Source organism: Tympanuchus pallidicinctus, unplaced genomic scaffold, assembly GCF_026119805.1.
Source record: "Tympanuchus pallidicinctus isolate F22 unplaced genomic scaffold, pur_lepc_1.0 scaffold8, whole genome shotgun sequence".
NCBI classification, from domain to species: Eukaryota; Metazoa; Chordata; class Aves; order Galliformes; family Phasianidae; genus Tympanuchus; species Tympanuchus pallidicinctus.
In genome coordinates, this window is record NW_026294802.1 from 14,470,887 (window position 1) to 14,497,930 (window position 27,044).

Sequence of the window (27,044 nt, forward strand, 5' to 3'; positions counted from 1 at the left end):
CAATATTCTGCTTATAGCATCTGTACTTTACTGGGTATTCGGTACTGGACCAAACTTGTCTTCCTCTGACTTAAACTGGAATGAGTTCCTTACCTCCCCTTCCTCAAAAGCTCCTTCTTACCTTTGTTATTTTTCCTGGTTCTGTGTTAAACATTACTAGATTCTTGGAATGTTATGGCTGAAGAAAATTACAGAGAACAGAATAAACTGAAACAAGCTACCTGCTCTCCTCCTTGAAGCCGTGATTGCTTGAAGAGGACTTCAGAATGCAGCAATGTGTTGTAAAGAGACTTGTCTATATTAAGTATCTGGAGAAGTGGGAAGCTTCAGGCCACGACCGCCTCTCATCCAGCTGCCTCTAGAGTAAGGCGTAAACGCTGGTTAAGTTTTATGGTGCCTAAAATATTTTGCCTGTTTGTGCTATTAACATTTAATTAGCCATCTGTTTAGAAAGGGGGCGACCAATTGAACACTGTATCCCGGGCTGTGGGAAAAGAGAGGTGGCAGCAGGGACAGGGAGGGGATGGTCTGCCCTCATGGGGCCCCATCTGGAGTGCTGCATCCAGGCCTGGGGCTCAGCACTGCAATGACGTGGAGCTGTTGGAGTCAGTCCAGAGGGGGCCATGCTCAGAGGGCTGGAGCATCTCTCCTGGGAGGACAGGCTGAGAGCTGGGCTTGGAGAAGAGAAGGCTGCAGGGAGACCTCATTGTGGCCTTCCAGTACTTGGAGGAAGCACACAAGCAGTGGGGGGACCAACATTTCATGTTGCCTGATAGCGATAGGGCAGGGGCCAACGGCACTAAACTAAAAGAGGGGAGATTTAGGTTAGCTGTTGAGGAGAAATACTTTGCCATGAGGGCGGCAAGGCACAGAGATCTGTGAGCGCCCCATCCCTGGAGGCGCTCAAACCCGTGTCGGACGGAGCCCTAGGTTATGAGCTGGCCATAACCAACCGTTCCAAGCCATTTCTGGTCGCTTCGCACCCCACCCTCGGGCGCTCCCCGCACCGCCTACAGCTCCCAGCGCGCCCCGCGCCGCCACCCGGATGCCGCGCATGCGCGTAGCGGCGCCCTCCAGAGCGGCGTGTGGGGCTGCCGGCGCTGCTCGGGGTCCCGACCCGCCGCGTGAGGGCGGGCGGGTGGCGCAGCGGGCGAGAGGGGCGCCGTCGAGAGCAGGTGAGCGCCGGGCGGGGGCGGGGTTCGGGCCGTGCCGCCGAGCCGGGGCCGCTCAGCGGGCCGCCCCTCAGCCGCGGGGCTGTCAGCCGCGCCTCGCCCCTCCACGGCCGTCGCGCGGTTCCGTAACGGCCGCTCTCCTTTGCTCCCACCCAGCCGGCGCCCCCGTGCTGTGACACAGCCGCTCCGTGCGCCTCGGCCGCCGGCCTCGCTGCCCTCCGCATCCTCCGCTGTCTGGCTGGGTGGCGGCCTGCCCGTCTCCTATCAGCCGGGGGCAGAGGCGCGCGTGGCACGGAGAAGGAAACGTGGCAGAACCTCGGATGCGTGAGGTGCCGGGGGAGCCGGCGGGCAGCGGGCGCTCCTCGTGTCTGCGGTGCTGCCTTCGTCCTGCGGGCTGGGAGCCCCTCGGCAGGAGGCGGCTGTGGGCTCCGGGAGTGCCTGGAACGGAGCTGGTGAGGTAGGGAGAAGGAAAAGTTTCTTCGCGTCCACCTCTCTGCCTTCCTGATTCTTTGAGGGCTCTTTGCGTGTACGCAGGTGCTTTCCTGCTGATCGTGTAGGTTTCAGTCACGGGCTGAAACGATCTTGCTGTGATGCTTTGGGGCAAGCGGTGGTAATAACGTGGTAAAAGTGCCGTGAGGGTCCTTCAGCCCTGGCGTATGAGAGGAAGAAACAAAGTGTTGCAGGAATTAAGAGCCTCCGCTGTTCACTAATGGGAAACCTGGTCTTAAAATCCCCCAGAAAGGGACTGCAGCAGTGAGACGCTGCTGTGCTTTTGCAGAAGGGAACAGGGTTGCTCAGTGGATAATCTGAATTCTAGAATGGTTTTTCAGCTGCTCCTGTGGGAGGGGGTGTGCTGGAAAGAAGAGCTACTGGAACGAAGGTTGGCTTCATTATGCCTGTCTGGATGTGCACAGCATCTCTGGAGTTATCCCTCTGCTGAAGTGAAAGGCACGTTCCTGGAGGATGCACGAAGTAAAAATGGGAGCAGGGCATGAGAAGAGGCATGGTGTGTAATTATAGATGTCAGGGTGTGATCTGGTCGTGTCCTGTTAATATCAACTTATGTTAATTCTGTGTTTCAAAGACTAAATCGCCAGGTGCTGCCTTTTTCTGTTCCTGTTTAAGATGCTTTGACAGTGTGTCTCGGTAAGCTCAGGGAGATGTTCAATAGGGGAGAGATGTGAGCAGCAGCAGCACAGAGGAGGGGCCACACTGGCGAGGGGCTGAAGCATTCAAGGCCAGGCTTTGGCCTTGATGAGACTTTGAGCAACCTGCTCTAGAGGGAGGTGTCCCTGCCTATAGCAAGGGGGTTGGAACTGGATGATCTTAAAGGTCTCTTCCAACCAAAACCATTCTGTGATTCTATGACAGTGAGCATCAGCTGGTGAGCTGAGGGGAGCGCTGCACTGCTGCTCAGGACTGAAACAATTCCCCAACACTAGGATCTTTGCTATGTCCTTTTAGATTTGGCTTTATTTTGTGCTATTAACCCAGCATTTCAGCTTTGTACCCTCAGCAGCACACAGACTTGTTTAAGCTTCTTTTTTTGCCGCCTTTCATCAGCCAGTCAAAACTGGAGTCACGCAGAGCTCACTCACGGTGAATATTTGGGAGGGCCAGGAGGGGTGTTCCTGTCTCATCTTGCTTGTCAACTGTGCTGCTGCGGGCTGCAGGTAGTAAAAAATCCGTTTGTTTTATGAAATGGGAGAAAAGAAAGCTGGCACATTGTCATTAGTATGATGAGAGCAGTTGTCACTGCCCAGTCAGTGCAATGTTTGCTGGCTGGGTAATACCTGATGATTCAGAAATGAGAGAAAATGTCCATAACCCTAACAGCCCTTTTGTTCTGGAGAAGAATTCTTCCTGATCCCAAGCAACAGGAAATATGGTTAATTCTGTCTTGTTTTGTTACATACACTAATGATCATCGAGTTGTTTGTTTTTGTTTTTAATTTGACTTGTCTGCTCGAATAAATTTTTGCAGGAGCAAAAACCAGATTTGTGTTAGCAGCTTTGCGAACAGTCCTGAATGGTGCTGTGGGTGTTATTTGTCTGTTTCAGAAAGTTGAGTTGTGTGAAGGCAGAACCCCAAAGAAGGTAATCTGATGTGCTGTGGGAGATATTGTCCTTTAAATGCCATTCTTTTAGAGCCAAATGAAGTGAGAGCTGCTTACGATGATGAAGAGAGAGTCCTGCTGGGTGAGACCGAGGCTCTTTTGCTAACATGAGTTGTACATGAACAGCATAGCTATATGGGAGTGACCTGAACTGAGTTTTCCTTGTGTCTCACAAGGGATTGATAACTAAAGCTCTGCAAATCCATCTGTACCATGGAAGAGCCATTCTTCGTGCTGCTTCTTTGTCACTGGCAGCAGCAGGATGAGAGCAGCCCGAAAAGCTTCTTTGTGCAGTGAGCTTTCAGGGCCAGCTCTGGATCAGGGTCAAAGTCTCATGTAGAAAACATACTAATAGCATCTGTAAGTAACTGTCAGTAATGTCCTTCTACCTTTCTTTGGTTTGTAACAAGGAGAGTTCTGCGGTACAGTAAGAGAGGTGAAAGCGGACACCTTGCTGGTTTGTATCCCGGATTTTCTTCCTCATTTGAGAAAACAAATCCCACTGCTCCTTCTCTCAGTGCCTAGTCTGTCCCTCTCCCGTGAAGCGGGAGCAGCACTCTACATTCACATCACATATCCCATCATCACTTAGGAATATTGGAAAAGAGAGATCTCCTCCTCTTATGATCTCAAGGATCTGGCAAACAAGGTGCTCTGCTGCTGTTTGTGTTAGCAGGCACCCAGCTTTTGCTGTGTAAGGCCAGACAGCTTTCGCTTTCCAGGATTAAAAACATGGTGCTTGTATTAGCAACAAGAAATCAGCAGAGCCCTAGATGAGTTCTGTTTTGCTCTGATGTTTTTTTTCCGTGAACCACACGGGGGAAGCCTTTGTTATCTCCAGATTTGAGAAATAAGTGCTACAGGCAGACCCTAAAGCCTTTTCAAGCTGTGCCCTGCATAAAGGATGTGCTGTCTGCTTTGGAGCCAACTAGCAAAATAAAAAGAGGTTTGTTCTGCGAGGAAAACGTCTGTCCATAGGCAGGAAGTCTGCATTCTGCATAAGTGGGTGTTGTGTGGGAGTTTCTGTCGAGACAAGCTTGACATGTCAAACTGTGAGCAGGAAATCAGGCTGGGTTCTGCCTGCCCGGTGCAGAACCAGTAGGAAACAGCATTCTGCTTTTTCACATCCTTATTTTCAAAATGGATACACAGCTGGAAGTGCTCTGTCCCTCTGTGTCAGCTAGCCGGGCTTTGTCCCTTTGGCTCCAGTTGAGTGCTGCTATCCTTGCAGCAGTACAGAGAGCAAAGCAGAGGCATGGGAGTGCCTCTTACAGCATTTCTGTGCCTGCTTGCTTTTCCAGCCTGGCCAGGAGTCTGCAGGATGCTTTTTGGCAGGAGTCACAACACAGAGTTCCTCCCAGTTCATCTTTTTCTGGGACTGGGGCCACTGAACCCCAAGGCACACTGCCGCCGTCCATGACAGCACCATCAGCAGCTTGCATCGTTCCTGGGCTCTGAAAGGGTGTCAGCCCTTGCCACTGCTTGCCAGGCTCCTTCCACCCTTTCTAGGCTGTCATGTGCTCTGATGGAGGATTCTTACAGGGAAGTGGGATGAAGGCAGCTGAAGTTCCTCAGCTTTTCATTCCCAGTCACCAGCTGAGGTTGGAAGTGAGCAGGAAGGCTTCCTCAGCATCTCCCTCCTGCACCCAGAGCAGCGTGAGGCCGATTGTTTGTAAACGTCTCAGGTCTACAAACCTATTTCAAGGTATTTCCTGTGGTCATCTAGGTTTACTGGTATCACATTGAATGCTTAACCAGGAGCCTGTGCAGCGCTATGTGGAATTTTACATGCTTCCAAAGGCAGGGGTCGGGGTACCAGGTCCAGAAGTAACTGTGTCTTATCCCATGCTCAGAGGTATGGCTGTGCTGTGCTCACTCACCTGCTTATCTGTGATGCTGGAGTTTTCTTCTGACTGTATGCATGCAGAGCAAATATTGACTCGTGGAACTAATGGCATTTGTGGCTCCAGGACACGCCTTCACCTGGCTGAAGGGGAAACTGCTGGGGGAAGGGAAGGCAGAGGGAATTACCCGGTTCCTGCTGAGGGTTCTCCTTGTGCCATGCATTAGGTGAGTCATGGTTTGAGCTCTGAAAACAAAGCTTCCCAAGTGTGAGGGCACAGAAATGAGCTGCCTGATTCAGTGCAAGCTTTTTGTCTTCATTTCTAAGAGAAGGACGTTCTAGATGTTTAATTGGTTGCAATCTACTTGGGGTTTTAAAAGCTGAATTGGAAGGGGCTTCCAGAATTACACCAAGTGTGTGGCTTCCTGGTGAGTACTGTGGCTTTGCTATTGCTCTTACTTCTCCTACAACTCTTTAAATAAAAGAAAACCATAGCAGTGAGCAGTGGAAGCCAACTGACAGTCTGTGTTGAAATTAAGCATGATGGTTAAAACTGGCAGGGGAGGAGTATGCCTGGGAAGGAGTTTTGGGGCCAAAATAAAGATCCTACTGTAAAGCTCCAGACAGCATTGCTCCACTAGGAACAGTTTCTTCTCAGAGAGGTGCTGCAGTGGCACAGACTGACCAGGGAGGTGGTGGAGTCACCGTTCCCTGGAGGTGTTTGCAAGCCATGTGGATGTGGCACATGCTTAGTGGACTTGGTGGGGATGAGCTGGAGGTTGGACTGGGTGATCTCAGAGGTCTTTTCCAGCTTTAATGGTTTTGTGATTCATGGCCTAGCACATCCAGGCACTACCACAACAGGGTTAAGTGGAGATCACATGGCAAAAGAAGCCAAGCCAGTAAAACATAGGCAGCAGGAGATTGTTATCTGTTTGCAGGAAGGCAGGTATTTGAAATCTTTTGAATTGCAGCTATGTGGAAGGGCAAGTTTGTCCAGAGGAGGCTTGGTACTGTCAAGTGGAGGTAAATTTGCAGGTCTCCTTTGCAAACATCCATTTCTAAAGGACACTTGCAGGGAAAAGAAAGTAAACAGATGTATTTCTTTGTGGTGCGTTGGTGACTCTGACAGGGGTTTTGCAGCTGGAGCGCTTCAAACAGCTGCAGCTTCCACTGCAGCACCTTTTTTAGGTACACAAGCTGTCCTTCTGGCTGTCCCCCAGTGAACTGGGAGCTGTGCAGTGGTTTGTTTTCATGCATGTGCTTTCACTGGGTTCATGGGATCTCCTTTGGTTGCTTACTGTCTGCTGGCTAGAAGAGCTGAGAGCTGCTGTAGGGTCACATCCCTCTGTCCTGGCCAGCAATGTCGGCACCAGGTCCCAGCTGGGTGCTTTCGGGAAGGTTTCCATGGGGCCCAGGGGCAGGGAAAGCCTGCTCTCATATCCGGGGCCGGCAGGAGAGCGATGACGTGGGCAGGGGGAGGTGTTCCCCTCTGCTCCACCTGTTGTGGGATGAGGAGGGACCTCAGCCCTTCTCCCCAGCTTCCTGGGCACCGTGCTTCGTTCACTGGCTACGGGTGTTCTCTTGTCTATGTGCCTAACGCCGGCTCCTCAGTGACAGGTTGGTTCAGCACTGACTGTGCATGCGTGAAGGTTAATGGTGACCTGGGGGCTTGAGGAGGTACTGAGCGTGCCAGAGTGGTGGAAGGGCAGCGGGGAGCCAGAAAAAAGCCTCCAAATGCATTGGCAGGAGTGCCGTCAGCAGTTACCTGCTTGCTGCACACACCCTGAATGCTGCCACGTGAAGTGAGAGTGTTGGTGCTCTTTTTCTATCCTTAGGATAGGTTTACCTACCGAGGAAAAACCCTCCACTAAGAGAGCTGGAGCGACAGGCAGCAGTTAGGGGCAGGGCAGAACACACAGGTAAGCAGCTGGCCATGCGTGGTCATGGCAGCTTCTCAGAAACAAAAGCTGGACTTGTGGTTGCTTTGATTTGTTGTTTCTTTTGTTTGTTTGCTTCTTTTTTGCTCTAAGAGTTGGTGTTGGAAGATTGGCATCTATGCAGCCATAGCAGCTTTTCTCATGCAGAAAACTGCTTAAATCTGGGGGGAAGAAGCCTTATTTGTGTTCTCAGATCCAGGTGCTTTTATAGCTGTTTGTCTTGGAGCACCGGAGCAAGTCACTTCATAGAATCATAGAATGGCCTGGGTTGAAAATGATCACAGTAATCATCTAGTTTCAACCCGCCTGCTATGTGCAGGGTTGCCTACCAGGCAGACCAGGCTGCCCAGAGCCACATCCAGCCTGGCCTTGAATGCCTCCAGGGATGCCTCCCCTGTCTCAGTTTAAAACCATTCCCCCTTGTCCTGTCACTATCCACCCTTGTAAACACCTGTTCCCCCTCCTGTTTGCACTTGTAGGCTGCAAATGCTTGCTGGAGATATATAACCTTGTACTGCTGAGCACTGAAAAAACTCAGACAAGGCCTGCTGGGTGAATCCCTCACATTCCTTCTTGCAGTGGTTTGCAGCCAGAAGTGGCTTTACTGAAAAAGGAAGCTGGAAAATCCATTCAAAGCATGCAAGCATTAGCTTCTCCTAGGTTCTTTTTGAAGTAAGTGTGCTCCTGTGTTTTGCTTTGATGCTCCCAAGATCTTTTTCAGGCTTCTTGCATCTCAAACTCACTTCAACACCCTGGTCCCTTCACTGTGGGCAGTAAATTCAGAGAATGGTGATGTGCCATCTGCTTTTTTAGTGTTCATAATTGAATAGGATTCAGAATCTGTGATGGAAAAGATAATGGAATTTGACTTGGTTTTTGGCATTCTTTGAGTCAGCAATGCGGCTGCATCACAGAGAATTTGGTAGGTGATACCATGCTCTTTGTAGCTGATGGGTGTGAAATCAAGAGGGAATTCCCTCTTGGGAAGTCTCTGGAGTTTGCTGTGTGGAGTTTGTGCCTGGGGAGTGTGTCTGTCCCTCACTATGCTCTCGGATGCTAATGGATGTTCTTTTTTTCTGTTTGCAACAGGGCAGTGACCTCTCACCCTTGAGAACAGCATTCCTGGACCTGCTGACAGCCTCTGCCACTCAGCCTTACCTAGAACAATGTCAGGTGAGCAGGCAAAAATGGATGTGATGCCTTCTTTGATGGCTTTCTCTTTCTTCATCTGTGGCATGGTAAAAGAAAGTTACTGATTCCAACAGCCGTTCTCTATGTTAACATACAGCTCTGCCTGAAATGGAGGGAGGGAGAGTGCCCAGCTCTTTATGATCTAGCAGCCTTTTTGCTCGGAGGAGTGCAGTTCCTTCTTCTACCCTTTGCTGAAGCCTTCAGATGCTGCTTCAGCCATTGAATTACAGAGAAAGGAGGAGGATGAAATGAAGTCTGCCTCCCCATTCTCATAAGACCTGCTCAGTTCTGTTCTCCCAGGACTTGCCCCAAAGTAGGTGGCTTGCTTATGACCTGAGAGATTTATTCAATAAAGTGGTAGTTCTAGGACTGAAGAATTACTGGAGTTTGTCTGTGGGCTACCGAGTTACAAGCTTGACTAATAGTAGGTCTCCTCCAGCACATCCCTCTTGCAGTGGAACTGTCCCACCCCATGTCTTTGCACCTTCCTTCCTGAGCTAGCTGCTTATTTCAGGGAAAACCCTAAAGGAGACTACTTCAAAGCCAGATAAACCTTGGTGGTGGTGATGTGTACAATGGAAGACCTGGGATGTGCTTGTCTGCTTCAATTGCAGAACTCAATGTCTGATTTCATTGCAAGGGGCACAGTACCTCTGGGAGGTTGCTTGCCTTGCACACAGAACAGCAAGGTGACAGGCATACCTATGTTGCTGCAGCTGTCTGTGCATGATCTTGGCAGCCTTAGAGGGAGGGCAGCAACATCCCAGCCCTTCAGCAGCAAAGGGAGCAGCTGAGCATATTACTGAGGGTTCTGGTGTCCTGTTCTGTTGCCTGGCTGACACAGTTTCAGGGCAGTCTGGAGTGCTGCTGAGTCAATGTCAGTGTCTCTATAGGAGGCATTTACTTCATAAATCTGTTTAATGGTTGCCTTCACTTGGCACAGCTTTTCCAAGAGGAACGATCGCATGATGCCACAGAATGATTTCTGTTCCCCAGAAGTCCGTTTGTTAGAACTCAGTTTGGCCATTCTGCTTCTTTTGCTTGGTAATAAGGGTTCAAACCTTCTAAAATTATTTACCTCCTTGGTGATGTGGAAGCTGTCACAGTGTCTAGAAGTAATGACTAGAAACCAATATCTGGAGTAGAGACTTCTGCATAAATCCTTACCTTGCTGGAGCAGTGTGTACTGAGTGTCCTGGGTTCTCACTGCTGTCTGTTGCTCTCTTTGTGTTTAGGCCATCACACTCCCTCTGCTGGGGGTCCCTTCTCAGCACTCACACCCAGCATTTGGCCACAGGAGATCCTGGCGAAATACACACAGGTACAGTGTTGGGCAGGGTGGGGATGTTCTCTGGCTCTGCACAGAAATAAAGAGACCCTGGTGATTTCAGATTGTCTCTAAATGCTGTAAGGAAGAGGAGGGGATGCACTCTTCCTGCAGTGGTTCGCTTGGGGGCACTTGTTTGCTATTTAAACTTCATTTGTTTTGTGGCTGTGTCCTGGCTCTTGCAAAAGGATCTTGCAGAGCATACAGAAATTTCTGTGAATTATTGCTCTGCTATTTTGTAACTGTTGCTCCCCTGTAAAAAATGTTGACACTCCAAGGGAGTCTCTGTCACCATCAAGCTACCCTGGACAGCTTGCGCATGGCAGGAAATGCTAGCCCCAAGGCTTGCCTCCAGGTGGGCAGAACAGGAAGGAAGGAAGCAGATATGGAATTTTGTAACCTAACCCTCAGTGTTTGCTGAAGGCAACTGAGCCCAGAGAAGGAGGCTGAAGCTTATTTTGGAGCTATGCTAGAAGTGTGCTTCTTTGGGGCTGCCTGGGTGCAATGCTTGCAAGACCCCACAGGAAGGGCAGGTGGGTCAGCAGGAATCAGAGGCATCTGTAGGTATTCACTCCTTACAAAAGCCTAATGATCATAACCACTAGTGCCAACTATGAACACAGGTAGAATAAGCTGAGAATTGAACTGAATTTCCTTTGGCCTCTAATTTGGGTTTGTCTCACAGATCCAAATCCCAGTTTTTTTCTGCTGTCTTTCAGAGTAAACCTGAAAGCAGTAGGCAGGAAGTGGGGCACTGCAGGGAACTGAATTTGAGTGTGTGCACTCTAGGTTCAGAGGACTACTGTGTCTTAGAGTTGCAGCCAGTAGGGCCCAGTGTAGATGATGTGTGGATTCCTCAGTCCATGAGGACTGTCTGTCCTTTCAGATGGGGAAGTCTTTGTTGTGGTACGGTGCTGCAACTCAAGTAGTTGTACCAAGAGATTGTGCAGCTGAGAAAGCAGAGGTTCACATCTTCCATATGGAAGTCAAAATGGGGGCAGCATGCAACACCTCCCCAGCTGGGAATTGTGGAGGAAGGCATCAAAAGTAAAGGTGAAGAATTGCAGTTGCTCAGAGGGCACAGTGTAAGATTGGGCGATATCCACTTGTCTCTGTTCAGTTGCTCAGTGCTGGAGCAGTAAGAATGTCTCTTCTTCCTTATGTCTCCCAGAAAGAAGAATCCATCGAGCAGCCAGAGTTCCGCTATGATGAATTTGGTTTCCGAATTGACAAGGAAGGTAAAACCAGTCCCATCTCTCTCCCTTTCAGATAGTGCTGCATGGGGCCTTGGGCAGAATGATTTTGCAACCACTGTGTGCTAGGTTTCATTTATTCAGATGTCAACTTCTTTCCATATACTACCGTTGCTACTAAGGGCCATGCATCAGTTGAGCTGGCCTTGTGGAATAAATACGCAGCAGAGTCCTTTCCATCGCCTTATGTCTGTGGCATAGGTGAGGGAGAGATGGAAGTGAAGAGGAAGCTGCCATTTCCATTAGTGGTGCACTGGGAGAGGCAGCTCTGCTGGCTCACAGCAGGCTTCTGCTGTGGTCAGGAGCACTGAGCATCAATGGCAGGCACAGTGCCACGTGCTGCCTATGGAAAGCTCTCAGGCGAGTGGCAGCAGTGTGTGTTGTACACATCCCAGCATCTTGGCAAAGTGTAGAGCAATCTGAAGGGGCAGAACCCACATCCTAGTTTTTCTGCAAGATTCAGTGGCAGGAGGACAAACAGAAGAGAGCTATGGCAGTTGGGCATTGAACAGCACAGCTTGCTGCCTTTGGAAAGATGAAGAGAAAAGACTGTTGGATGGGGGATTTGCTTTCTGTGCTCTGAGAGGAGATTTCCGGGTCTCAGGCCATACAATGGGGGGGCAGAACTTTTTTGCCTGTGGTGCCCTAAGACTACAGTCCTAGAGGACTTTCTTGAAGCAGTAACCTAGAGATGAAGACAGGACAAAGAGACTGATTTCATTCAGCCAAACCATTTGATAGACCTGTGCATTATAAAGTCAGCAGAAAGATTTGGATGGTGTTGTTGAAAATCTGCTATGTGGTGAAGAATGGAGTGCCTTACGTCAAACCTATATTGTGCTAATGTGTCTATTTTAGAAAGCTAGCCTCAGGTTAAGGTACTCTCTCACTGGGAATTGGGCAGTGTTCTTATTAAAGATTTTTTTTTTTAATGAATAGGTAGCCCCAGAGTTAACATTTTGTGCCTCATTACTTGCATGAACATACAGCTTTCTGCTTGTCACCTCTGAGACCTGCTATGCTTTTGTCAGCTTGATTTACAGATCCTCACAAAACCCAGCAGGATAGCTGCTGCCAGGGTCTTGTTGAATTCCAGCCACACTCTGCTGTAAATCATGTGTAAGCAGAGCCTGGGCCTGCTGACAGCTTCTTGGTTCTTAAGGCTCCAGTGCCTTTTGCTTACGATCACAACGTTTGCTGCATAGAGAAGACAGTTAGAAACCAAGCTTTGCCTTCCCATGCTCTGACTGGAAGACCTGAAAGTTTTTACATGCTTTTATCAGATGGCTGTCCTACTCTCCACCCCGCCCTATTTTTGTTCCCTCTCTCACTTGTCTCCATTTCATTCCCTTCCCTTTGCTGAGGCAGATGGTGCTGAGCCAAACTCCAGCAAACTTCTGGGGCTCCCGCTGATAGAGGAGCCACAGCAGAGGCTCAAGTGGCAGGCTCATCTGGAATTCACACACAACCACGACGTGGGTGACCTCACCTGGGACAAAATTGAGGTCACCCTCCCACATTCAGACAAACTGCGCTCCCTGGTGCTGGCTGGCATCCCACACAGCATGAGGCCGCAGGTGAGAGACAGCGGGCTGACCTTCCTGCCTGTGGGAAGAGACAGAGAATGGAGGCCACCCTGTCGTGGTTGAGAAGGTGCCAGGCCGTGGCTTTCTGGGGCTGGTTTAGTGATTCCTTAATGCTGTTCACTCTGTCCCCACAGCTGTGGATGCGTCTGTCTGGGGCCTTGCAGAAGAAGAGAAATTCAGAGATGTCATATCGTGATATTGTGAAAAACTGCTCGAATGATGAAACCATTGCTGCCAAACAGGTGAGAGATGCTGCCTAGTGCTGACTGGGCATAAGGGAGTGGGGAGAACAGCAAGATTTGCTGCACGAAGAGGAAGGGGTGTCTGCCTGATACCTGCATCAGGGACAGCTGAAAGGATGTGTAATTGAATCCCACTAAAGGTTAATCTTACTGGGCATTTATCTGCTTTGTTTGTTGGAGTAGAAGCTGTGCAGATCCCCCACTTCCTAGGGAAGAGGTTTAACCTCTGCTACCTGCAGGCTAGGTTACCACATGGCAGTTTCATCTGGGCAAGTTCCTGATACTGAATGAGGCAGAGGGTGAAAGAGTAATAGATGTGTGTCCACTGGGATAGCAACGGAGGGAAGGACAACTCTGCCCAGGGGGAGCTGTGGGCTGTTCACCTCCAAGTCCCCCACTGCAGGTGTGGCCACATTGTTGGTTTCTCACCAACAATGAATAAGCATGGTGAGAATCCTTGCTTGAAATCCAAGCAGATGAAATTCCCAGCATGCTTACTGCAAGGGGAGAAACTAGGGGCTGAGTGGAGGCAAGTATTTTTAGGGAGTCACCAAGTTGCCATCTGACTGGTTTTTCACATGTTAACAAAGGATATTAAATTAATCCCAGCTGTTTGAACAGTGCCATCTTCTTTGATGCCTAAAGACTTGGGTGTAGGGAAGCAGAGCTCACTGAGAGCAGAAGGCAATTGTTCAAATGCTGCTAACTAACCCCTTCCTTGCTTCTGGCTGTCTGACAGATTGAGAAAGACCTCCTCCGCACAATGCCCAGCAATGCCTGCTTCTCCAACATGAACAGTATTGGGGTGCCACGGCTACGCAGGATACTACGGGGACTTGCCTGGCTCTACCCGGAGATTGGCTATTGCCAAGGCACTGGCATGGTAACCTGCTTTAATAGTGCTTTTGTGATAGGGATTGTTCTGTAGCTACTTTGGGGTAAGTGATTTGAGGTAATGCTGCCAGATGCTGTGACCTCCAGACTAGCTGAAGGGAAATCCTTTTCACACAGAACATATTGCTTGAGGAGAGTGGAACAGAGTAACACAGCGTGTCCAAAGGTGTGCAATAATTTGGTTCCTCTGTGGGGGAGGAACTGGTGTTACACTGCACAGAAATCTCTTCCCTGGGAGAGACTGCAGTAGAGCTGCTGCAGAGGAAGGAAGACATTGGTTTCGTAGACACTGGACCATGTGAGGAGATGGGGAAGGAGTGCTACTGTTAGGACAGGCTTGGCATATAATCTTCCTTCAAAATCCTAGGTGGCTGCTTCTCTGCTGCTCTTCTTGGAGGAGGAAGATGCCTTCTGGATGATGTGTGCTATCATTGAGGAACTGGTTCCCGCCTCCTACTTCAGTACCACCCTGATGGGGGTGCAGACAGACCAGCGCGTCCTGCGACAGCTCATTGTACAGTACCTACCCCGTCTGGACAAGCTGCTCCAGGAGCATGACATTGGTAAAAGTGTGCCCATGGCTCCTCTGGGTGGTGTGCAGGCAGAGATAATTGCCCTTGTTTCACAAAGGGAGAGCAGCAGAGCTAGGAGCAAACCTGGCCCTGGGGGCCAGGGCAGTGCAAGGTCATCTGTAAGCTGGGAGGGCAGCACTTAGGAGGATCTGTTTCTGCTGGTTAGCTGACATCCCATCGTGATTCCTTTGTATGTCTCTATTCACAGAGCTGTCCCTGATCACCCTGCACTGGTTCCTCACCTCCTTCGCTAGTGTTGTCCACATCAAGCTGCTGCTGCGCATTTGGGACCTCTTCTTCTATGAGGGCTCTCTGGTGCTGTTCCAGCTCACTTTGGGCATGCTCAGTATGAAGGTAGCACTACCACCACTTCCTTCTTTATAGCACTTCAGTATTTGACTGCAAGATTGAGATGCAACAAGGCTTGCTGTATGTGGTCTGGGAGTGTGCAAGGGAAGATGACTCCTTGCTTTCCTCAGAAGTGGAAGCCGTGAAAACTTCCAAGGTGCTTTGCAGATTCAGGGATTTCTGTTTTCCCTGCTTACTTCATTTGATCCCTCATAATTAAGCCCCATCAGCTGCTCCCTCTGCTCACTCTAGATCCCAACCTGAGAACGCATCCTATTTAAATCAAAATGTCTCTTGGTTTTGCACTGTCTCTATGACTCAAAAACATGCCAGGTGGAGTTTTGGGAGCAGATCTTAGTGCAGTAGTAAAAAATTGCTGTTCTATTCCCAGAGCTAGCCTGCATTTTTTTTCTACCAAAGTTTTTAATGTAATTTCATAGCTTTACCTGCATTGTTTCTGGCCTGGGCAGTACACTGAAAGTAGAGTTGAATCTAGCAGCTTCAGGAGCATAACTGTCACGCTCACTGTTCTGTGTGGAAAAACAACTGCATCTTTGCAGGAGGATGAGCTAATCCAGTCTGAGAACTCTGCCTCAATCTTCAACACGCTCTCGGACATCCCAAGTCAGATAGAAGATGCAGATGTGCTGCTGCGGGAAGCCATGCGTGTGGCTGGCTCGCTGACAGATGTGGCGGTGGAGACCCAGCGTCGCAAACACTTGGCCTACCTCATTGCTGACCAGGGGCAGCTGCTCAACTCCAGCACCACTGTCAACAATTTATCCAAAGTGAGCGCTCTGAATTCTGTCTGCCTCCGCTGCTCTGTTTTTCCCACTCTGTATTTCAACCGACTGCTGTTTGCGGGCAAGAGGTCCTCCTGTCTGAGAGGACGTCAGCTCTGTCACCCAGAGAAAAGGTGTTGGCAAGAGAAGGGAAGGCCTGTGCTGATGAAATGCTGCTGACTCTGTCCCGATTGATAAATCCACAGATGAAAGGAATGTTGATGTCAATTGTGATTATCATTAATGAGAGGAATGATGGAAAGCATTACATTTCATTAATGAGAAATCATAAAAGAAGCAGCACTCACTTTTGGCAGAATTTGCCTGGCGCTAACGTAAGCATACAGCAGAGTGGGACCTGGGATTAATCCATTAGTAAGAAACTGACGTGCTGAAATAATTCCAGAAAGTAAAGTGCAGTGGCCTTTGAGAAGCTGAGTAAGAAACGCATCTGTGTTTAGTCATAGATCACAGTCTGCAGTTGCAGATGTAGTACCTCCTGTTCGTCAAGCCTGCATAAAACATATCTTCTTGACGCTCATCTTAGTGCTTATCACCAGGCACTCCTGCAATCCCAAAATGTAATAAGCAGCCACTCAGAAATTTAAATACAGTTATGTGTGGATGTGCATCTGGCAACAGGTAAAATTAAAACTGAAATTATTCAATTGAATCAGAGTTGATTATTGAACTTCATGTATGCTTTTGTCGTAATTGAGCTATAAATAACCCACTGCACATGGAGCAGAGCAAGCAATAGAGCTGATTCATTGCACTGGAACAAGAACAACTCTTGTATAAAATTGCAAAGTCACTTGCCTGCCCCTTGCAATGTTAGCTATCACAGAATCATAGAAGGGCCTGTGTTGAAAAGGACCACAGTGATCATCGAGTTTCAACCCCCTGCCATGTGCAGGGTCACCAACCACCAGACCAGGCTGCCCAGAGCCACATCCAGCCTGGCCTTGAATGCTTCCAGGGATGGGGCATCCACAACCTCCTTGGGCAACCTGTTCCGGTGTGTTACCACCCTCTGATTGAAAAAAAACCCCTATCAGAATCCCTTGCTCAAACCCAACCAGTGTGGAGGATTATTTCATTTACTAAACTTACAAAAGTTTGTGCACTTTGTTCTCTCCTTCTCAGATCGTGCGGCGCAGGACTCAGCGCAGGAAATCTGGCATCACCTCTCTGCTTTTTGGTAAGGACAGTCCTGTGCTTTTCATGTGGTGTTGATGGATCAAGCAGCCATGAGGGGTGGGAGATGCAGGACAAAGGAAAAGAAGAGAAGGGAGCCACAACTGAAGGATGAGCTGGAAGAAGTGTAACTTTCTATTTGCTTGCTTTGGCCTGATCTTAAGAGGTGCATTTTGGATTAGTTAGTAGGTCCTTAACTGGTGACTTACCATGGATGGGCTCTTTGCACTGGCTAGACGTTTGAACATACTTTCTACTAGACTGTTACGCAGTCCATGGGCTGTGTGCTGTACTCCCCTGAAGATCCCAGACCAGGCAGAATGGCTTGATGTATAATTCATCAAGATTCATAAGTCAAAATTTATAACTGCAAGTATCACTGATGCTCCATGCACTGATGTTTCCATGCCTACTCTGAGAGCTTCACAGTGTGGACATTTTTGATTCTTCCCATTGCTTATGAGCTAACCCAGCCAATGTCCAGAAAGTGCACAGCCAGCATAGATTTAAAATAATGTAATTCTGTGGCTTCATAATAGCCCTTCCTGTTGAAAATCTCTCTGTCATCACCTTCCTTGCAACTGGTTAGCTGTCTTGAAATTGCCACATCTCACCACAGAAATTGTTCTTCTGGGGAAAGAAAATGTACCAAATTTCCAGGATTTAAAAAAAATCTCCTGTTGTTGTAGTAGCCTGAAAAAATCTAAAACTGTGTTCTGCTGGTCTTTTCAGAGAAGAGCTTTTCTGATGATGTCTGAGCAGCTCATGGGCCATCAGAGGCTTGCTTAGATGCATGTTTGTACATAACGCTGTACATGGTAGTGCAAGGCCAGTGAAGCTGTTAAGAAGTGAACAAATGCAGGCAGGTTGCTTGTTCAAGCTATGTTCTCATAGCTCTTATGTGTAGTGCTATCATGCAGGCAGTACAGACTGTATCTGTAGGGAGCTTAGCTGCCAAGCACATCTTCCTTGTGTCTCAGTTTCCCCTTGGCTTAAGTTTGAGCAGCTTTTGAGCAGCCCAGAGCCACATCCAGCCTGGCCTCGAATTCCTCCAGGGATGGGGCATCCACACCTTCCTTGGGCAACCTGTTCCAGTGCATCACCACCTCTGAGTGAAAAACTTCCTCCTAATATTTAATCTGAACCTCCCCTGTCTCAGTTTAAAACCGTTCTCCTTTGCCCTATCACTATCCACCTTCATAAACAGCCATTTTCCCTCCCCTTTTCCTTTTGGATGGGCATTGCAACAAGGCGATGCATGAGAGTTAACCCTCCTCTGCACAACTATGCAGCTCATGAGGCTTTGCAGGCTCAAAATAGAGCCCTGTCATGCAGCTGATTTCATACTCGTTTCCTGCTTTTGAAACATATGTGCGGGCATGTCAGGTGCAGCGAGGTGTATCTGCTGGTAACCCCAGCCACTTTCTTTTGTGTTACGTATATTTGAAGGGGGGAAAGGTATAAAACTTTCTTCCTGTCTCTCCTGCTCGTGTTTGGGTGGGATTCGTCTGGACGTGGAAGGAGAAGCACGGTGTTTTGGCCAGAAGGGACTAAATGATGAAATTGCATTATCTGAAAATGAGGGCAGCCCACTGAGCTAGCATGGATGTGGTTGAGCAGTTTCTTCTTTAGTCACCTTCTGTTTTAGCAACGTTAATCTTCCGCCCTCTGAGCGATCTGTTTCCAGTCTACCTCTTTGAATCTGTCGAGAGGCTTCTTGCACACTCTGTGGCCACTTGCAGGGAGGTTTTGGTTAATTTTCATTGCTTGGACTGGGACTTAGTGTGACTTATTTCTGGTCCGGAAACAAAGTTCAGGTTTTTTTTATGCTCTCTGTATCTAAATCTGATTCTCATAATATACATAATCAGTAGAAAAGAATCAAAAATAATTTAAAATCTAATCCTGTGCTTCCAGTTACATTCCTGAAGTTTTGGTTTTTTTAATTAGTATCACTTGAAATTAAAAGATACAGTTCATCACTCTTCATAAAGCAGGAGCTACTCTTCACAGCTATATTGCTCATTCTTTTCATCCTGTTTTCTGCAATGCTGTTAGAAGGCAAGCAGTGTAGTAGTTTGCTGGCCACTGGTTTACAAGGGATGTGTAAAAATGCCATTTATATAAAAACTGGAGTTCATGGAAGAACACATTGTTTTAAATGCCAATTTTGTTAATCAAACTACCAATTCTTCAGTATATTATAGAAAGCAAAAGTAGATCGTGAAATTGCACTTTGAATTAAAAACAAAAGCTGGATCCTTTCTTTTAGGAAAAAAAGAGCAAGTGGTTCATTATGCCCAAACTTCAGGTGCCCAATAAAGACTGGATATGTTAACTGTCTAAAGAACCAATACCAGTAGGTATCTATAAATAAGTAGATACTAGCTGAAAGTTGGGAGATGCTTTGGTAACTTTTGTCTTGTACTTGCGACCCTTTCTATATACCAAAATCTTTGAAATGTGTCTGTTAGAGAGGCTAAGATCTCAGATGGAGGCTTGTCTCTTGTGGCTCTCACTTTTAGACTGACAGAAGAGCTGTCTTGGTTGTTCACTTTTTTCTCAAGTTTCAGTGAAGAAGATGCTCTCATCCTGTAGGCAAAAATTACAAGTAGTTGAAAGCCATTTCAGTGTAAAGAGAATTTCAATTCATAACAATTTTTGGAAGTTTTTTAGGTTTGAGTCCAACCATTCAGCTGCTTCTGTATACTGTGCAGGCACTGCTCTGAAACAGTAGAGCAGCACTGTGGCATGGTGAGTTGCTCAGAAAGATCAGAGTTGACATCCTTCAGCTCCATATGTGCTTGGAAATAAAACTTGAAACGGTCTTGTTGCTGCTTCTTATGTACACTACTGAACAGATTGGCAGTAAGCACCTACCTTAATGCAGGCAATTCTAAGTCAGGCTTGTTTGATTTCTGTAGAACTAATGATTTCTAATATTGATAAAAAATATCTCGTACTTGTTTTCCCTTCTGCATCTTCCCTCTGGCTGTGTGGGCTCCACCAGGAGATGAGGACTTGGAGGCACTGAAAGCCAAGAACATCAAGCAGACAGAGCTGGTGGCCGACCTTCGTGAGGCCATTCTCCAGGTGGCACGGCACTTCCAGTGCGTGGATCCCAAGAACTGCAGCATTGTGAGTGGGAGCTGCTGGGTGCTCCTGGAGCGGGTGGGCTTGAGGGAGAATGCATCAGGTGTAACAGATGGAGGGTGAGGGTTGCTCAGCCCTTCTCCAGTGCAGGGAGGCTGTGCTGGGAAGTTGCCTTCCTGTGAGGAGGAGAGTTTGGGAACAAGGGCCAAAGGCTTTGGTAGATGAGCTGAGTGTAGATTCGTGGGCTCGTTTGAGTTGGAACGGACCTTTAAAGCTCATCTATTCCAACTCTCATCATCTGTTGTTTTTCATTCCTCTGCTCTGTGTCCGTGTGCTTGCCAGGATCTGACTCCAGACTACAGTATGGAGAGCCACCAGCGGGACCATGAGAACTACGTGGCCTGTTCCCGCAACCGGCGGCGCCGTGCCAAGGCACTGCTGGACTTCGAGCGTCACGATGACGACGAGCTGGGCTTCCGCAAGAACGACATCATTACGGTATGCCAGCCGAGGGGGAGGCACCGGGGCACGATCGTGCAGTCCAAGCTCGTTTGGGATTCTACACTGCCTCTTCTGTGGGGAAACAAGGGAGGAGATGAGCTCAGAGCCCAGTTAGGAGTCCGAAGCGAAGCAGCTGCCTGGGGATGAGGCAGTGTGTTCCTCTGAATGTTGTCATGTGTTGTCTTGTCCCAGTGCAACTGGGAACATCACCCTTTCCTGGCTGCCACACAGCTGAGCCAAAGCTAGATTTAGTCCAATCTGTGCTCCAATTCAACACCACGCACCAGGTTGTGGTAAGACTAAAAGCATCCATTTTGTCTTTTAGTTGTGGGCATCCCATCTGGAACTTAGAAAAAGAGGCATGGAATTGTGTTTCCAGTAGCTTTTTGCTGTTGAAGGCCCAGAACCACGTGAGAAGGGAGCAGTGACAAAAGAGCTGAAAAGAAAGCAGTTAATCATTATGCACCCACAGTCAGGCAGCTGTAACCTTCCTGGCACTGCACATGCTCCTGTGGGGATGGATTTCTGTTTCCCACTTTCATTTCTGTCCGCTTCAAGTCACTGACATTCTTTCCAACTGCTGTTTTCCACTCCCTGTTTTTTCAGATCATTTCCCAAAAGGATGAGCACTGTTGGGTTGGAGAGCTGAATGGACTGCGAGGTGAGAGAGCAGGACAAAGCTGTTGTTACTGGGAGCAACAGGGTGGGATGCAAAGCATGCATTCATCCACAGCAACTGTGCTGGCATATTTTAATAAAAAGCACTGCCATTCACTCAGAGGAGCTGCCAGGGACCAGGGGAATATTCCAGCAGGGTATGAGGGTGGTGGTTGCAGCTACATGGTTGCTTCTTGCAAACAGCAAGGTTAGGCTGCATCCTCCTGTCACAGTGTGGTTGGGTGCACATCATCTCTGCTGTTTGTGGGCAGCATCCAGCAATAGGTTTCTTCTTGCAGTTGCCTTAATTCTGGTGATTTTCTGGCTGCTTGCTTCCTTTTTGGGCTTGGACTTCATGAACTCTGATTTATTCCCAGCCTTCACTGGGCTCTCATCTCCTTTAGACAGAATTCTCAGTGTCTGTGGTAGGCTTATGTTTTTGTCTTCGTAGGTTGGTTTCCTGCAAAATTTGTGGAGATCCTGGATGAGAGGAGCAAAGAGGTAATTAAATATATATATATATATATATATTAAAAAAGGTGATGTCATAATTGAAAAGAGCCATGTATTCCCTCTTTGAGTGTGTTTGCTCTCTCTGGCTACTGAGCAACTTGGTGATGTTATCAGCTTATTTTCCTAGGCCTGTTTGCTCAGTTTCCTGAGGCTGGCCACGCAGACAGCACAGGCTGTGGGGGGAGTTGAGTGCAGTGTGGGCTAGCAGGGCCCTCAGAGACCAGCTTTGGGAAAGCAGAGAAAGCAAAAGGCAAGGACACAGCAGGATCCTGTGGTCAATGTTTCTGTCTGCTTCCTACTGCCTGTATTCTCTTCCTCCTCTGAGGCTATCCCTGCAAGTCCTGGTGTTCTGTGGTCACCACAGGGTATGGTCCAAGTAGCTGCACCCAAAAGAGCACTGTCTTGGTTCCTCTTGTGACCAGCAGCAGTGAGATGCCAGCTGTTTAAAGCAGATGCCTCACTGTGGCTCCAAGGTTACTGATAGGAGATAAATATCATCAGCTGTTGGCCTATGCAATTTGCAGAAGTGGAGAAAAATCTGTCCTGCTTCTCCTCTTCACCATTTGGAGAGTGAGGAGTGGCTCAAAGGCTGACCTGAGACTCCCAGTGAAGCCCGTAGTTAGATGTCATCATTGACATCTCACTTGCTTCCTTCACTCCCCTTCTCTGGGCTGGTTCCATAAATGCATCTCACGTATCTCTCTGTATATCAACTGTGCTGCTGAACAGCTCTTCTCCCAGATGAGGATTCCATTTATTTTAATCCTGACATGTTACTGTTAGTTCTTCGGGACAGCAGTGTGTCAGTGTGATACCTTTGAGTGATACACCAGCTGACCTGGGAATTCTCATGTACCCCTATTTATCTTGGCCTTTAGCAGCTGACGGAGTCCCAGGAGCCCTCACTGCTTGTCCCAACCTCACCTTAGCTTGGACAGCATCACATCAAACTGCAACAGTTCCTATGTGCTGAATGCTGCCAGGATGGTGCTGGTGTCACCAGTATCATGTCCAACATCTAGGCACAAAGGTGCTGGTCACTCAGCACATCCCAGGGGACCAGCACTGGTACCTTCTGCAAGAGCCAGCAGGAACATAGGAGGCTGAGGAAAATAGGTCGTACCTGGGAGTGGAGGACTGGAATCAGCTGTGAGCTGCTCCATGAGCAGTCTGCTGAGAGCTGATTCTCTGTGTTCATCAGTACTCCATTGCTGGAGATGACTCGGTCACAGAAGGGGTGACAGACTTGGTGCGAGGGACGCTCTGTCCTGCCTTGAAGTCCATATTTGAACACGGATTGAAGAAGCCATCGCTGCTGGGGGGTGCCTGCCATCCTTGGCTCTTCATTGAAGAGGTGAGATGTCTCAGTTCCTTTCATGGCACAGTGCTGTTGGAGGGATGGGGTGAAGGGGCAGCAGGGTAATGTGTACTGACTGTCCCTATGCCCTTCTAGGCTGCAAGCAGGGAAGTGGAACGGGACTTTGACTCTGTGTATTCTCGCCTCGTGCTCTGCAAGACTTACAGGTAAGGCCACTTCTTTCATAGCAAGCAGCAGTGTCTGTGCCCTGCTCCTGTCTGTCAAACTGCTGCTGCTTACCACCATAGGAAAGGTCATGGTCTGCCCCAGCCTTCATGTGTGTGGTGTCAGCAGATTGCCATGCCTTTGCTGACTTGGGGCTGACTTTTGCCCTCTTTCTTGGGTTCCTGCATTTGCATCTGGGGTCATGCTTTGCTCTCACAGCTGTGTGATCACCTGTGGGCTCAGTACAAGCAAGGGAGCTGTCACTATTGGGGTTTGGAGGGGCCTACATGTGCCCAGGGATGGTTCCTGAGCTAGCTAGCTTTTTTTCTGTAATCTTTTCAGGCTGGATGAAGATGGCAAAGTCCTCACTCCAGAGGAGCTGCTTTATCGGGTGAGTGCTGCCCCAGCCCAGGCAGAGCCCAGCTGGTAACACAGGGATGTTTACCATGGGAGCTGCTTGGAGGGTGATGCCCTTCTCCAGGGAGATGCTTGATTTCCTTGGTGGTGTGAAGACACCAGGTGCTTGGAGAAAGGCAGAAAATGGAACTGTCAGGCAGTCTCAGCCCCTCTAATGCTAGCAGGTGGTGCTGGGTGAAGGTGGGGAGCTCTTGGGAAGGCAGCACTTGGCTGTGCTGCTGACATGGCTGCTCAGCCCAGCTTAAGGTGAAGCTGTGAGCAGGTGGTAACCACATCTTCCTGCCCTCCAGGCAGTTCAGGCTGTGAACATGACGCACGACGCTGCACACGTACAGATGGATGTGAAACTTCGTTCCCTCATCTGCGTTGGGCTCAAGTGAGTAACCCAGACCTGTCACCTTCACACTGTGGGTACTCAGTGCTCGGGAGGCAGCAAAACAGGCCTGTGGGAAGCAGTTGCTTCCATCTACTTTAGGCCATGCGGACTTCCCCTCTCACTTCAGCCACTGAGTGGTATCTGCTCCTTTCTTGCTTGTCATGGTGGCCCACATAGATTCACCTGGGGCATCCCCCTCCTGCTGGGGCTGAAATTAGGCTGTCCCAAAGGGACAAAGCTTCTTTCCCTGGTTTCAGCCCAGTAACAAACCTCTGCCTCATCACTGCAGCGAACAAGTGCTACATTTGTGGCTGGAGGTGCTGTGTTCAAGCCTGCAGACCGTGGAGAAGTGGTTTCATCCCTGGTCGTTCCTGCGCAGCCCCGGGTGGGTCCAGATCAAATGTGAGCTGAGGTAAGTCTGTTCCTATGGGTCTTGCATGGATTTCCTCCTGCCCTGTGTGGAGGTGGCCCTCACAGCAGCTGGGTTTGAGCCCTCACCGGTTAGCAGTAGCTATGGCTGTCCAGACATCCCCCTGCAGAGATCTCTCTCTGTGTGCTGAGGCAGCAGTGACCGTCTAGACAGTTTAATGGGATGCACAGTGCCTGCTTGATTAAGGTCAGAACCTGGCTTCTGGGGAGCTGTCATGACAAACATGCAGGATCTTCCTGACAGCAGCCTCCTCTGGGCCAGCCAAAAGCAGATCAGGCCCACAGCTGCTCCACTGAAGGTACTACCTTGTCCATCTCTGCCCTTCAGACCCCTCTGCCAGTCACAATGGTTCCCAGCAGGAGCATCTATAGTAGGGAGCAGGCCCATGTGCAGCCCACAGCTAAAGGTGCCCTGCTCCTGGTGCTACTATGGGTAGGAGTTCCCTTCACCTCTGTGCTGCAGTGAGCCTGAGGCTGCTTGCTCACAGCACGGAGCAGTGGGACTGGTTCTTGGCTGAGTTGGGGCTCATTAGGAGCAGGAGCTGAGCTTTGTACCATTCTCCTTCCTGCCTTCATCCTGTGGAGGATCTTGGCCACACTGCAGCTGCAGGTGTTGAAGAATATTCTTGTCAGATATTCTCCTGAGCCTGGAGGACACTGACAAGTTTGGCAGCTGAACTCTGCATCTGTCTTCAGGGATCCAGCTAGAAGCATCCCCATGCAGTACATGTCCATAGGGGTCAGGATGCCCCTCTTACTTTAGGGAGTGAACGGTGAGTGTAAAATCTTGGAGATGCTGCTGATAGCAGTCAGCTTTCTGGAGAGAAATCTACATGTGTCTGCAGCTTAGCAGAGCCGTGGGGCTGCCTGCACTTCCCTGCATTGTATTGTCAGGCTCTATAGGGGTTGCACTTGAGTCACATTTCTAAGCTGCTCTTCCCAGCCTGGGCCTGGCAAGATGCACAGCCCTAAGTACAGGAGGAAACTGGCCACAGAAGGCTGGTGCTGCTTTTTTGGTGCCAAAAAAAAGGCTCTCCACCCCTATAAAACTGAGCAATTTTCCAGGGCAAGCTGAGGAGCAGTTGTGTAGCTGGGGCAGCAGCTCTGGATGTGTGCATTACTACCACTCTTTTCCATTTCAGAGTGCTCTGCAAATTTGCCTTCAGCCTGTCTCAGGACTGGGAGCTGCCAATAAAGAGGGAGGTGAGTAGGCAGCATTGCTCCTCTTCTGGGCAGGGGGCTTCGCTTAGCACCTCTCCTCATTATCTGGTGCTCCAGCTCATCCTGGAACCAGCTGTGGATGGAGCTGTTTTCTTTAGTGATGCCCAGGAATAGGTGGCAGGGCACTGCCCACACAGCTGGGGCTGAGGGAAGTGGCAGCCCCTCCCTTCCTCCCTGCTCTCCAAACCGCAGGGCCTCTCCCTGCTTCAGCTGGGGTGGTGGGAAGTGCAGGCAGCTCTGCGGGATGCTGGGTGCCTTGGCTGCCTGGGCCCTGCTTGTCTGGATGCAGTGCACTGACCCAGGTCTCTGTGCCTCCTTGCAGGAGAAGGAGAAGAAGCCACTGAAGGAAGGCGTGCAGGACATGCTTGTGAAACACCACCTCTTCAGCTGGGACATAGATGGGTGACCTCCACCCCCCCCTGCCCCGGGAACCTTCTCAGTGGCCTGCACTCCTCTCCCCAAGCCCCATCATCTCACATCCCCTTCCTTCCCTACCCTACACTTGTATCTGTGACAAAATCCCCCTCGGGGGGCTGCGAGGCTACCCGGGACCGATGCAGTGTGGCCTTGTGGCACTGCTGCCAGACCCGAGGGAGGTGATGGTCGAGGCTGATGCTGCACAGGGACATGTGTGTTCTGATCAGAAAAATGAGTGCCCCTTCCCAGCCTTCCCCACTTCTGCCACCCCCATTTCCCTGGGGAGAGGGGCTGCAGGCCCAGCCACTGTGTGCCAGTGTTTCCAGTGCTACCGTAGCTGTGGGGCAGAGGCAATCCTTGTGGGATGGCTTTGATCCGTGAAGGGTGGCACTGCAGATGCAGGTGGAATAGAGCTGGTGAGGGACTTGATGCTGTGTGGAGCAGGGATGGCACGCACCCCACCTCGTGCCATCCAAGGGCTCACCTCCGAGGGGAGGGGAAGGGCAGAACCTGAAGCACTTGAATGGGTTCGCCCGACGTGGAGTCAGGGCAGAGAAGGGGGAACTGGTATCAGCCTCATCCCACTTCTCTGGCACTGGTGTGTGGGATGTCGACACGAGGTGCTGGAGAGCACTGCTCTGACAGCCCTAGGGGACGGGCTTTGTCTCCTCTGGGAGCAGACAAAAACCAACACTCCTGTAGAAAGAGTGTTTCATGCTATCATTTTAGTCTCTACGTGATTTTTACTGTTAACCAAAAAGCTGTAAATTAACTCCGAGAACGTGTGTATATTTTGGCACTGTCGTAGCTCAGGATGGGGTTCAGGTTGGAGCCGGCTCAGGGAGACCGACTGGTCCTCCTCGCCCTGCAGCGGGGGCAGGGATGCCAGTCGGGAGTGGAGAATTGCTGCTTTGTGGTGGTGGCTCTGGATATGGAGTCTGTGACTTTCTAGTGAAAGCGCTTGTCAGTGAGCACAAACTACTCATGAGATGACACTAGATTCTTACTTTACTTTATTCTGTGGGTTTGTAAATAAACTGCATCTTGGGAGAGCACTGGACTTCGGCTTTGTTTTTCCATGGGAACGGGGCTAACTAAATTCCTTGTTGAGCAGATTGCCCACAAAGCTGTGGGTGCCCCATCCCTGGAGGCACTCAAGGCTAAGTTGGATGGGGCCCTGAGCAGCTGAGCTGGGGCGAGGAGCAGCCCTGCTATTCCTCAAGCTCTGCAGCCTCATCTCTAGCAGCAGGGTCCAGGGCAGCCCACAGTGCTGTTAGGAGGCTGGAAGGAGCTACTTGTGCTCCTCCTGCCCTGAGGCCTTTGGTGGTTGCTCAGGTTTTGGAAGGACCCGGAGAGCTCACCCACCCCTCAGCTGGAACAGGCAGCAGCGCCAGGCCCTCCCACCAGCACCACAGAGAAGTTTCGGAGCACGTG

The 27,044-nt window shown here is 49.6% G+C and overlaps 1 protein-coding gene across 5 annotated transcripts; it reads left to right on the forward strand.

The window, feature by feature from the left end:
• The first annotated feature begins 1,069 nt into the window (after positions 1-1,069).
• SGSM3 (small G protein signaling modulator 3) lies at positions 1,070-26,670 on the forward strand. 5 transcript variants are annotated; one of them, XM_052669270.1, is made up of 23 exons: positions 1,088-1,175; positions 1,329-1,629; positions 8,162-8,245; positions 9,499-9,584; positions 10,762-10,828; positions 12,212-12,420; positions 12,564-12,671; positions 13,411-13,554; positions 13,933-14,128; positions 14,346-14,491; positions 15,046-15,273; positions 16,414-16,468; positions 19,475-19,602; positions 19,900-20,055; positions 20,665-20,719; positions 21,167-21,216; positions 22,430-22,582; positions 22,682-22,752; positions 23,093-23,141; positions 23,458-23,543; positions 23,833-23,955; positions 25,115-25,175; positions 25,516-26,670. In XM_052669270.1, exons 3-23 carry the CDS (start codon positions 8,239-8,241, stop codon positions 25,597-25,599), a joined length of 2,262 nt encoding a protein of 753 aa, XP_052525230.1. In that variant the 5' UTR covers positions 1,088-1,175; positions 1,329-1,629; positions 8,162-8,238; the 3' UTR covers positions 25,600-26,670. The 5 variants fall into 5 exon arrangements, with proteins under 5 accessions (XP_052525232.1, XP_052525230.1, XP_052525231.1 ...); XM_052669272.1 differs by lacking the exon at positions 1,329-1,629 and having other exon boundaries at positions 1,070-1,175; XM_052669271.1 differs by lacking the exon at positions 1,088-1,175 and having other exon boundaries at positions 1,282-1,629.
• Positions 26,671-27,044: the final 374 nt, after the last annotated feature.